At 31.8% G+C, this 12,503-nt stretch overlaps 1 protein-coding gene across 3 annotated transcripts; it reads right to left on the bottom strand.

The window, feature by feature from the left end:
* Window positions 1–908: 908 nt before the first annotated feature.
* Window positions 909–10,189, bottom strand: LOC117122904. Of its 3 annotated transcripts, none has more exons than XM_033268678.1 (3): window positions 10,100–10,189; window positions 4,492–4,641; window positions 909–1,904 (listed from the first exon to the last, which is right to left on the bottom strand). In XM_033268678.1, the coding sequence occupies exons 2-3, from the start codon at window positions 4,571–4,573 to the stop codon at window positions 1,165–1,167; spliced, it is 822 nt and encodes a 273-aa protein (XP_033124569.1). In that variant the 5' UTR covers window positions 4,574–4,641; window positions 10,100–10,189; the 3' UTR covers window positions 909–1,164. The 3 variants fall into 3 exon arrangements, with proteins under 3 accessions (XP_033124569.1, XP_033124571.1, XP_033124568.1); XM_033268680.1 differs by lacking the exon at window positions 10,100–10,189 and adding an exon at window positions 9,734–9,916; XM_033268677.1 differs by having other exon boundaries at window positions 910–1,904; window positions 9,926–10,152.
* Between the last annotated feature and the right edge of the window lie 2,314 nt (window positions 10,190–12,503).

Genomic DNA, 12,503 nt, shown 5'->3' on the forward strand with positions numbered 1-12,503 from the left:
ATAATAATAATAATAAAAATAATAATAATAATAATGATAATAATAATAATAAAAATAATAATAAAAATAATAATAATACATAGAGATTACTATTAAAACAATTAAACTTTAAGCACAGTGATTACTAAAATCTACAATGATTACTAACCAACATGCATGTTGTCAGAAGAAATGAATGAATTAAAGACGTATAATAGGAGTAATAATAATTACAAGCTAAAATATATTTTATTGAACAGGTTATTCATTCATTAACAAAATTAAATACTCCATTAATGTACTTTAATAGAGTATACTTTACTACAATAATGGTATTTGTCTAATATTTAGTATTCTAATTTGTTTAAATTTAGTATTTTTATTTAATAATAATAATAATTATAAATTAATGCAAGTCATTTTAAAAATTAAAATAAATTTAGAAAACTAAAAAAAATTAAACTTTAAGCACAGTGATTACTAAAATCTACAATGATTACTAACCAACATGCATGTTGTCAGAAGAAATGAATGAAATAAGGGCGTATAATAGGAGTGTACAATAGCAAATTAAGTCCTATTGTAAAGCTAGATAAAATAGATAAATTGTTCACCCTGTTGCCCACCCACTTTAACAATGGTATATTCCAATTGGGTGGTTTATGTCCTGGGTGGTTTATGTCCTGGGTGGTTTATGTCCTACATTCTCTGTTCTCACCTCTTATTGATTTGATTGAATTTTGTATTTTGAGAATTTATCCAATTTTGTTGTGGCTTTTATTTTAATTGTAAGAATTGTATGTCATCGTTATATGAAAACATGCCAAAAATCCCTATTAAGGGGACAATTTTATGTTTTTGATTAGTGTCAGGGGACACCCCTATTAAGGGGACGCTTTTTTTGGTCCCGAATGTGTCCCCTTAATAGGGGTTTATACTGTATTGGTACTGCATTTATTATATATATTCACAAATATTGTTTCCTTATAAAAAGAATTATAAATAATAAAATAGACTTGAATATACATAACAGAATAACAAAGTACTATTTTTTTTTCATGAGAGTTTTCTTTTTTAAATATATAGTAAATATAAATAAATATCATTTCAGTCTTTGATAGCTTTAATAATTAAATTTATAGTTAAATATTCATTAGAGTTTTCTTTTTTAAGAACAAGGGTTTTTCATAATTTAGCTTGCTTCCTTGGACCACTGACTACTGCAACAAATGCTTGAAAAATTATTTTCTCATGGTTCACTTCTGCAACAATTTGGGCATGAAGTCCACTACTTTTATCATTCCATACCTTCACAATATAACTACTACCAAGTTTTGATTCTGCCTCAAATGAAAACCTTAACTCCTGTGCAGAAAAAATATCTTCAACGCTAATGTTACCTAGCGCCCTCGACTCGGCGGCTGCTACGAAGGCATTGAAAACATGTCTAATATATGAAGTTTGTGTGGCGTGACCGTAGTTGTCGAGGTCTGTGTAAACAACAGTGACTTTCATTTGAAAATATTTTAATGAACAAACGTGTGCTTTGAAAGTGAACCTATTTAACGGAATTGTTTTTTTCACTGCCTTTCTAAAATATTCTGGTAGTGGAGCACTTTTTCGGGTTTCCTTGTCAACATATACAACAATGGGAAAGTTCGATACAAGAACATCACCCAGATTGTCTGCAATATGTTGCACAGCAGCATATGAAGATCGCCCGCAGTTTACAAGGTCAATAGTGTGGTGAATCTTCACGTTTGGTTGTGTCATGTACTGGTAAACTTTTGGGTTGATCTTTAAAGTCTGGGTTCGTAGAAATCCAAAACCATCTTGAAGTATTCTGTTTTCAACAGCAAGGTCTTCACAATCTTCATTGTACAGATTAACGAATATTTCAGCTAATGAATACCAGTTAAGAGAACCTGATGATTAAAAAGAAAAAGTAACACAATAATACTTTCAATTAAATACAACCACAATAATCATTTTTATTTTTTAATAAAAAGAAAGCTGTTGGGATTTCAGTTATAAAATCAGTTTAAAGTTGCCATTTACAACCGTTGCCATTTTGGTAATGGTGCTACCAAGTGTCCCAGTTTATTTCCATTGTCATCATTGCTACACTGGCTATTACACAGAAAGCAACATGAAAGGAGTGTTTTGTTCAGCCAAGGATGAAGGAAATAAATTATGTTTAATACACAAGGTATAGCAGAGATAAGACAATAATAAACAACTAAATTATATGGCCTGTAAAAACAGAGAATATTAGTTATTAGATTAGGTGGATACTAAATTGTATTACAGTACAAGATTTAAATTCACTTAATTATTTGATATTCAACATATTTAATTAGAATAATTATTAATCGATTACAGTATTCCATTCAAACATATTGTGCAACTAAAAAATTCAAATAAAATATAAATTGTCACATGATATTAAATTACAATTGACACTTCTTTTATGCCCTTAGAGATGATGTAAACATACTGAGATTTATATCCTTTGATTGACAGTGATGTAACACATGGCATCTAATTGCATATCAAAGTGTATTTAGGGTACATAGAAAATATTGTTAGATTATCATGCCCGCCCGCATCAAAAATTTTGGAAATATTGATGCAGGAATAATAAAAAAAAAAAATTGGCACGTCATTTATTTCAACACCATAAAAAAAAAATTCAATTTTGTCACTGGAAATACATTTTCTTTGAAATAAAAAAAAATAAACCAGTTTTTATAGGGCAATTCCATGCAAAATGGACAAAGCACCTAAATTTTCATATTCATTCTATATTTACAGTTTTGGTGTCTAGTTAAAGCATGAAACATATACTTTCAAGATGTAAACTCAGATTTGAAAATTTCAAATCAGAAGTATTGTTAAATATTAATTAAAATATGTCAATAAATAATTTTTTTATTTTGATAAAATTACACAAAAAACATACAAAAATACTGAGACTAAGATAAAACTTGAAATTATATTTAAAATCTAGTTTAATATGGTCAAATGGGTTACTATGAACATATATTTTCATTCAAATTTAATTTTGCCTCATTTTTTATTAACCAAAATGCGGAAATATTAAACCTAATAAATATGTCATTTAGTTACCAAAAAACAACAATAAGTAACTTTTTACAAAAAATATAAATGATTAAACAATACAAGTTTATATACAAAGCTAGTTATGAGAGAAATGATGATGGTTTTATACGTATTGTACATTTAATAAAAAATCTGTGAATTTAGAGGCCTTATTTTATTTATACAGTATCAAGAGCAATCCTTAGGGTATAACAATAAATGTAATATCTTTTATTTTTGGAAAAAAAATATTTATCATAAATATATGGTGACTTTTATTAACAAGACTCAGGTAACTAAATAACAAAAAATTTAGGCAACTTCAATATATTTTCTTATGATTTAAAGACATATTTTTAAGATAATTGGTTAATTAAGATCAAAACAATAGGATATCAAACTAAACATGAATGTTTAATGAAAATTTATTTATTAAAATTGATTAAAAAATGATTAGGGTTATTCCATGCCAATTCAACAAATGCATTACACCAAGGGACATCATTTTTTTCTCCACTTTTTGCACTCTGACATATTTACATTCATGAGAAATGAAAAACTTAAAATTTTGAGAATCCAATTCTTGTTAGTTTTTCTGCAGTGGCAGTTTAAAGTTAAGGAGCGGGCATGACCCAAGATAATGCGCCACAAAATTGAAAATTTATTTTCATATGCTAATATCTTCAGAAAGTACAACCCCTATAACCCTGAAAGGTTGTGTTTTAGGACCATGTTAGGACATATTTTCAAAGCTGATTCCAAATCTACAATCAGAAAAGTTGTACCATGTAACGATTAGAAATAGCAAATGTCTGAAAATGGGACGAAAACTTGTTTGGACAATTGTTGAAGAGGCTGCAATAGGAAGAGTTGAACTTTTTTAAATCTTTATATTTTCAGGAATCATAGCCCCATGTCAGATTTACGTCATTTAGTTACCGCTCATATTAATATAATTTTTTTAATAAGGAAAAGTGATTTTCACAAAAAAACTCATTCTGTATATATAGGAAGCTATTGTTATGAAAAAAATGTATTTGTTTTAGATTATTGGCAAAATTACCTTGTGGTACATGTTTGAAAATACAAATCTGTGTCAGAATGTCATTTAGTTACTGTGGAATTGCCCTAATACAATATTTACAATATTCTTGCCATTTAAAAACAGTCCCTCCCTCATCAATAAAAAAAGCAATATTCTATTGTTCCAATTAAAGAAAAAAAAAACAAAAAAAAAACACCCACCCTCATTACTTTTTCTTAAAAAAAGAGTGATAAATCTAATAATTTTTTCTATGTAACCCTTAAGTTGAAGTGCAAACTTCAAAACTAATGGTTTCTCAACTCTTTATTTTTGTTATATTAAATCACTCAACAAAAAATTTAAACAACAAAATATAGTAAATCAACCTGTCTTTGTTCGGAAGAATAAGCTGTCAATGCTTTGATGCCACTGGTCCACTGTTACTATGTCTGCTGCATTCTCTGCCATTGTTTCTTATAGTTCTGATGATTGTATTCAAGCTTCTTCAAATCTGACAAAAAGGCTGTATATCCCACCTACAGTATATATGTATATATGTACATTATTGGACGTCTTTATTAACCTGTGCTTTTTTATAATCCAGGGGCGGATTTTCGGGGGGGGGGGGGAGAGGGGAAGCCGAGCCAGCCAGCCCTGCCCCCAACCCTTTTTGTAAAAAAGTAAAAATAAGGGAAAGGGGGGAAGAAAGAAGAAATTTAACGATTGCCCAAAACGCCTCCCATACAGTATTATTTCCCAGCATCTAGAAAACATTGACAAAGGGTAGTAGTAGGCCTAGGCCTATTGTCTCTCGATCAGACATCTCTGTCCGCCCTTTATTGATTTATCAAGGATTTCCATGCAATGTATCGCATGTACAAATTAATACTTTACACAATATCATGCCCTTCCATCTTTCCCCTTCCCATCGTTTTCCCTCTCCTGGTTTTTTCTCCTTACTTTCACCTCTCTGCCTTTCCTATTCTAAACCTCTTTTTTTTTGGTAGACCAAATTATTCTATCCAAGCCCTAGGCCTGGAAGCGGCCACAAGTCAACTCGGCCACATGTCAACTCGGCCACAAATCATAGTTACCGTGCCGTACAGTTGTGGGATCCCACAATTTATTTATACTGTAAACAGGTTATGGAATAAAATACTTTATTAAAATGAATTGTAAATATTTCATTTCTGCATCCTTTTCTTCAATATGACAATGATTGAAATAAAGTAATGAGGTGAGGTGAACAATGCGACACAAGGTTTGTATTTTGTTGTTTATTTCCATTTTAATACATAATCCGATTCCGATTATGTTTATAAAATACACAAATAAATGGATAATAAAGTATAGTTTCAATATTTATAAATACACACAATATTATTAAAATTTTTTTAAGCTTTCAATCAATTTCATGTAGGCATGGATCCAGATTTCACACGATATTCGCAATTGGATTAGGATGATAATGTATGCAATCTAGCCGCAAACAAAAATATGTAAAACGTTTGGTAGTTAAACTGTAACTTTAGTGCATGGTATTTTAAAAATTCAGATGGCCCTATAAAATTATACGTTAATAACAAATTAATTAAAATATCATAATACGAACGATGTTTGCCCTACTTGACGTGTTTTTTTTTTTGCAAGGATTTGGGATACTGAGCGTATACCATAAACATGGCAGGAAGGGAAACATCATCCATATTATTATTTATGACTTTCCACTTTGTTACTTGCGCACTTAGCCCCCCATTCCCGGCAAGATTTCAGTTGTTATTAAGAAAAATAGACCTTTTCCACGAATCGGTAGACATCTTGAAATAATAACAAACATTGTGAATCAGCGGTGCGTAACCAACAGAAATAAGATAAGCTTTTGGGCTGATTTTCTGACATCATGTTATTTAAAAAGAATCATAACTCTATAACGGGGCATCGTATCCAAAAAATTTTTCCAACAAAATGTTCTTAAAAGACTATATCTACACCACTATATGATTGAAAATAAATTGAAAAATGTTTTTGACCTCTGAAACCAAGATGGAAAAAGAAAAGCCTAAGTAGTGTATTAAAAGGAAGCCGATCATTTCGGTCGCGCTTTGTTTCGGTCGCGCCTCGTTTCGTAGCGGTTTATTCGGAACAAATATATGGAGCGCCGAAGGAGTTGCAAAAACGCAAAATTTAATATGCCTAGGCCCTATACATTATTATAATTAGTTCGTCAATCGGTTTATCATAGGCCTATTTTTTTTATATTATTTCCGTTTTGATATCTTTCTACTAAAAACATTTTATCTTTCTACTAACATATTCTCTTTCTTCCATTTATGGTGATATATTTGTGATTGAAATATGATCTTATAAATAAAATTGAAAAAATGGAATTTAGTATGTGCTTCATGCTATTGTTTTTGTTGCGTTTTCATGTTCTACACTTTAATAATTATGGTCGATAAAATGTATCTTTGATTTTAATTGAATTGAATGTTGTTACCATCAGAAATCTATTTCATAATTTAGTTAATAAAAATAATAATGATCACAATATTTAATCTGATCTTTTTATACAATAAATTTATTTATTTTTCTTGCAGCTTCCAAAGTTTGGATAAAACGTACCAAGAGAATTGAAGGAAACACGAAGAAATAAACGAATAATAAACACATTATCATTTTTCACTTGAAATCTTTAATTTTCTTTGATACCCATGCGCAGTTCATAAATATGAATATATATTTGGTGATCCGCTAACGTTAGCGGATCACCTATTGTTATTGTACGGAATCATCATCTTCAACGGCGGTGTTGGCCTACGTTGTGTGTTTGAGTTAGTACGTTGCGTGTTTGTGCTAACACGTTGTGTGTTTGTGCTAGTACGTTGTGTGTTTGTAATTGTATTTTTGGCGGCGTTTGCCTTCCATACCAGCGCAGACGATTCGAAGTTACTGGTTTCGTGAAGTAGGTGAACACACGTGAAGTGGTGAACTGCACTCCAGTGCAAGTGTTTGTACATAGAAATAGCTAGTTGTATTTTAGCATCTGACCTACTTTTGTCTTGGCAATAATGTATCAAAAATAGAAATAAAACAAACAAGAAATCACAAACCTTGTGTTATCTTTGCCTTAAGAGTAACATGCCAATAGTTAGTGGCAATGTTTCTTTCCACAATTATACACCAGTTATGCAACAAAAGAAATAGCCCTAGCAAGTTGAGTGAATTTCTCGAGCTTATGAATATAACAGAAGCATGAAACGGCTTTTAAAATGTACAGCATGTAATTATAAAAGTATTGTTAATTTTATATGGAAAATATAAATATGGAACTACATATTTCCTTTACAATATTATTATAAACATGATCAGAACATTTATGGTAAATGGAAACGTGACAGACAAGAAAAAAGAAAAAAAAAACGTATGCAAAACTAATCTATTGACTATACTTATTCCATAAATCCTTATTTGATTCAAGCATTAATAATAAAAATTATATCAATATATATTGCAAGAAACAATGAAAAAAAAAAACGCATCTCAAACTCAGTCAACTTCGTAACATCTGCGTTGTTTCTGTAAAAAAAAGAAAAATAGCACCAAGTTATACAGTAATATAGTAAGAATAATAAACTTAAATACTAATAAAAATAATAGTTAATAAATTAATGTTACAGTAATTTAAATGACGAATCGGCTGGTTTTCTTAATAAAATGTAAATAAATAAAAGTAACAATATATAATAATATATAAATATATCAAAAAATAATACTGTACTAAGAGAAATACCAAATTTTTAGTATTCTTTTTATTTGCTGTATTTGTTATGTAGTAGGAAGCGAGGATCGATAACAAAACGAAAATAAAAACCGTCCGATAAAAGAGTAAAATGGTACTAGGAATGCAACAAACCTATAAATACCTTAATATTAATTGAAAGTTAGTTTAGTAATAATAATCTTCATTTTATTTGCTTTTAAGTAGCCTATGTTGTTACTTAGTAGAAAGACAACAAAACATAAATAAAAAAAGTATGATAAACCGATTGACGAACTTATAACAGGGGTTTATTTAAGAGCCGGCGGCCGGCGCATTCGATCGGCTACTACGATGTTTTCGCCGGCTACTTCAATCAATGCTGTACAAAAATTAATACAAACCAATATAAATAGCGCAACAGGCCTGTAAAGAACCTTATTTACCTACACAAAGTTAATTTGCAATAGTATGCACTCATTTCGATGTTTCTTTCTGTTGAAAGTTCGTTAAAATGTCTACCAATTTTCAGACTCCATGTTCAAACTCGCAGCATAAACAAAGTTAAAGTTCAAAGTTTGGCAGTCGCGCCTGGGTGAGTCCATCAAAGAAGCCATGCCTCCAAATCACATGTTAGCCAATAAGATAATAGAAATTTCTCCTCCACCACATGCTCAGGTGATGACGACATACATCGCCCAAACTCTTTTTCCGTACATTGGGCTTCCAGGTTTTCTTACCGCGGAGAAGAAAAAAACAGATCGTCATTTTAAAATTAATTTGTGTATGACTATGAACCTTTTATTTTCATTTCATTTTTATTTTACTAGCCCTCTTTGTGATGACATAGATATTTCGGAAATGATAAGTAATAAAAAAAAAACCAACACTGGCTCAAATTTGTTTACTCTCGGTGGCGGAGGTAGCAAGCCGAACCAACTATATTGAATGCTGTTTACACTCACAATTTCAGAGTCATAGATAGTAAAATGATTAAAACGGCAGAGCAAGCCAAAATCGTCTCAATTCACATCACATGAGACATTTTTTTTCCAATGTGGTATCCATTCTTTTTCGATATCTGCGTAAATTTTAGAACTATTTTTTGTAGCTCTCCTTAGATGTTTCCTTCAACAAAGATCTAAGGCATAGGCCTAAATGTTGAATCCCCAAAATTTCAACATGTTTGTGAAAAGTAATTCAACTAACATCATTATAAAAATTGTATTTTAAATTTATTTTGGTGGATTTTATTAAATGTGTAACTTAAAAAAGAATGTATTTCAATTATTGAATCAATATTCTGACCTTAAATTCTGATGCTGAGCTCGAAAAATTCGTAAATTCTAGGCCTATTCTAACCTACTGTACTCAGTAAGTATACTAATCAAGGAGGTTCTGATCATCACTGCATGTGATTGCACATGTGCAACCACTGTGCAGTTTATACTAAGAAGTTCAAATGGAAACTAATTTTCCGTCCCATATGACATACCACGATATTCAATCTCATCAATCAATGTGTTTGAATCGATATTAGGCCTACAGGAAAATAATTTGTTAATAAAACATTGATAAACATTGTTCATTTTGTAGGATGCTTGAATACCATACAAAATTATGGAATATCATATGAGTGAGTACTGTATGTGTGTAAACTTGTCTCTTTCTTATCTGCGCTTGGGATAGCCAGCTAAGTCCTGGTCCTAGCAACTGAGGTAGACTGCAGGCTTATGGCGCCTAAGCCTGCCTAGGCCTAGATACTGTAGCCTCCACAGTGGCTATAGGCCTATATCTAACCTGAGGCGCGACTGAAACGATCTGTATTCTATTAAAATAGGCCTATGCATTACAGTGCAGTAGTACATTACCAGTAACACTCTGGACCAGCTGATTCGCAATGTTTGTGTTTGTCATTACTTCAAGATGTTTACCGATTCATGGAAAAGGCCTAGGTCTGCGAAGAAACATAGGCCCTAGGCCTAGCCTAGGCTTAATTAGTAGTACTGTAGGCGCCGGAAACATTAGCCTATCCAACACTGCTAGGCTAGGCCTAGCCTTACCTCGATTTAGGTTCTGTTATCACACATAAAAATGGCCGACATGATCTTTTCCGTTGCTAGTAATAGTTTTGACACTTGTGAAATATAATATTTCATAGAAATTATTTCAAATCTGTTAAAAAAATGAATCTGACCGAGATTTTGCAATTAAACAAACACCTCAGGCCTACTCACTCGATCGCAGTGTGCGAGATATCAAAGAGTATTATCCTGATCAGAACAGGGTTGCCATCCAGAATCCAGATCCAGGCTTCACGGCCAAACACATGCCATGTCACGGCCAAATTCGGCCAAACTTTTTTCGATATCGGCCAAAATTCGGCCAGATTTTAATCTGATTAGAAGACAAGTGGGTACATTCATTTGAAATACTACAAAAATTATACGAAATTCAGCGGTCATTCGTTTGAAATTGAAGAAATTCAAATGATATACACACAAAAATGTTAAAAATAAATAGCCTATGTTCTTTAGTTGCTGGCATGCAGACCAATTCAGGGGAAAATCCAGAGATGTCGGAAAGGGGGAGGGCCGGGGCCGAAAAAGGGGGAGGAAGGGGAGAAAGTGGATCCGATCGAGATAACACCATCTTAGAGGAAATTTGTCTTTTCTAGACACCCGAAAATAGCCTGATGCGTTTGGGCGATCAATTTTTCTTTTTTCTTTTTTTTTTTTTTTCACCCCCTCCCTTAAATCCACCTCTGCTATTTAAAATCACAATATTAAGCTTGATCTCAATTTGATTTAAATGCATTAAATATTAATGTACATGGTAGTCGATCAAAAAATTTTAAGGGCCTGTTATTGGCAAAACCGTGGCTCTCTTTAATTCGAATGAATTAAGTTACATAGTTAGGTAACACAAACTGGCATGGCGTTAAAACAAACCTATGAAAACTTTAATAAATACTTTTTATAACTTTCTAAATTCGCCTCTGAATGTTATTGTCGCAGTACTTAAAACAATAAATCAATGTTGCTATCAGAATTATCTTCTTCATTCTCATATGCAACCTAACTCCAGAGTAACTTCGAACTGAGTCTCTCTGTAAAACTTGCTTGAAATTGGAGGTGCCATCGGACCAATGATCACATCGAGCATTAATGGTGCTCTACATAAAGAACACTGCGGCACCTAGAGCTATACAATTCAAGTGGGCAATAATAAATTAATTAAAGTACAGTATTTAATTTATATTCAAAAGAAATTCAAAAGTACAAACTTGCAATGAATTGTCTTCATAAAGCTTTTAAAAACGAGGATAAACTTTTTTTTTCTCTTTTGTGGGGTCGTCCCACTTTTATTCATAAGTTCAGCATACACAGTATAATTTGTAAAGAGTTGTTCAATATAGCTTCTTAAAATATCTTTAACAATTTTTTATTTATTTTTTTTTTTTACTTTCACTTGAAATTTATGCACATCGGTCAAGGTGTACAATTACCATGCCATTTTTTCTATTTGTTTTCTGTCATTTTAATAAAGGATATAATAAACTTCATAAAAAAATATATTTCATCCGAACAATTTAAATTATTAAATGTAACTGTTATCTTTTAAATAAACTCTATTACGTCAAATCGGCTGAATAGGGGAACATAGTTTAGTGCAAGTACAAACAAAGGTACAAGATTAGAATCAAATATAGAATATAACGTAGACTTGTTTTAGATATTTTGTTTTTGTTAGTTTAAAAGCTAACAAAAACAAAATATGCAAAACAAGTCTACGTTATTTTAGGCCTATATTGAAAAAAAAATGTAAACTTTTTAAAAATTCGGCCAAATATAGTTTGGCCGTGACTTTTTCAAATGCTACGGCCAGGCAAATTTTTATACGGCCAGATTTGAGGAATCTGGGCGTCAAAAAGGCCAAATGGCAACCCTGTAACAGAAGAGAGTCCACTGCTATTCTTAATACACGCCAATTGCATCCTGCTGCAGACCGGCAGCGAGGCGAAGTCAGCCACGCTTTGCCAAAAGCAGCCAGACATTGCAAAATCGTTAATGCAAAAGAATAGCCTGGGCGATACCATTTTCGCGAAGGTAATTTGATTTTCGACATAAACCATGTACAAAAAAAAATTATGATCGACCACTTTTATGGTTGCTGCCCTCTACAGTATTTCAACGTCAGTTTCAGTCATAGAGCTATTAAACATTATTATATCTCTATGGTTTCAGTTGTTAGAGGTGGTGGACAACCCAGTAATCATGATTGGGGCGAGTGGATACAGAAAGGTTCTGTATTCGGGGGTGCAGGGCGAAGGCCTTGATAAAGCAGACTAAATGTTGTGGCAGATAATGTCCTGGTTTATTTGTCTCCTGTCTCTTTTTTAGGCCTATGTGTTTTCTTCAAATAACTTTAAATTGTGTTCGACGCACTAAAGTTAATCGAAAATTAAGGTAAGGCTAAGTACTGTAGCCCGTTAATGTAGTTAAAGGCATTAAACATCATTGTCTGCTGCCCTCTATTGGTAAAATTTTATTTTTGTTGTATGAATTTGGCTGGTTTTCTTGGTTCTAATACTGGTATTTGGTAGAGTCGTATGTGTGTAACTAATTAGATACATTGATA

This window comes from Anneissia japonica, unplaced genomic scaffold (genome assembly GCF_011630105.1).
Source record: "Anneissia japonica isolate Jap-2015-1 unplaced genomic scaffold, ASM1163010v1 scaffold1801_len212617_cov180, whole genome shotgun sequence".
In the NCBI taxonomy this organism is placed as follows: domain Eukaryota; kingdom Metazoa; phylum Echinodermata; class Crinoidea; order Comatulida; family Comatulidae; genus Anneissia; species Anneissia japonica.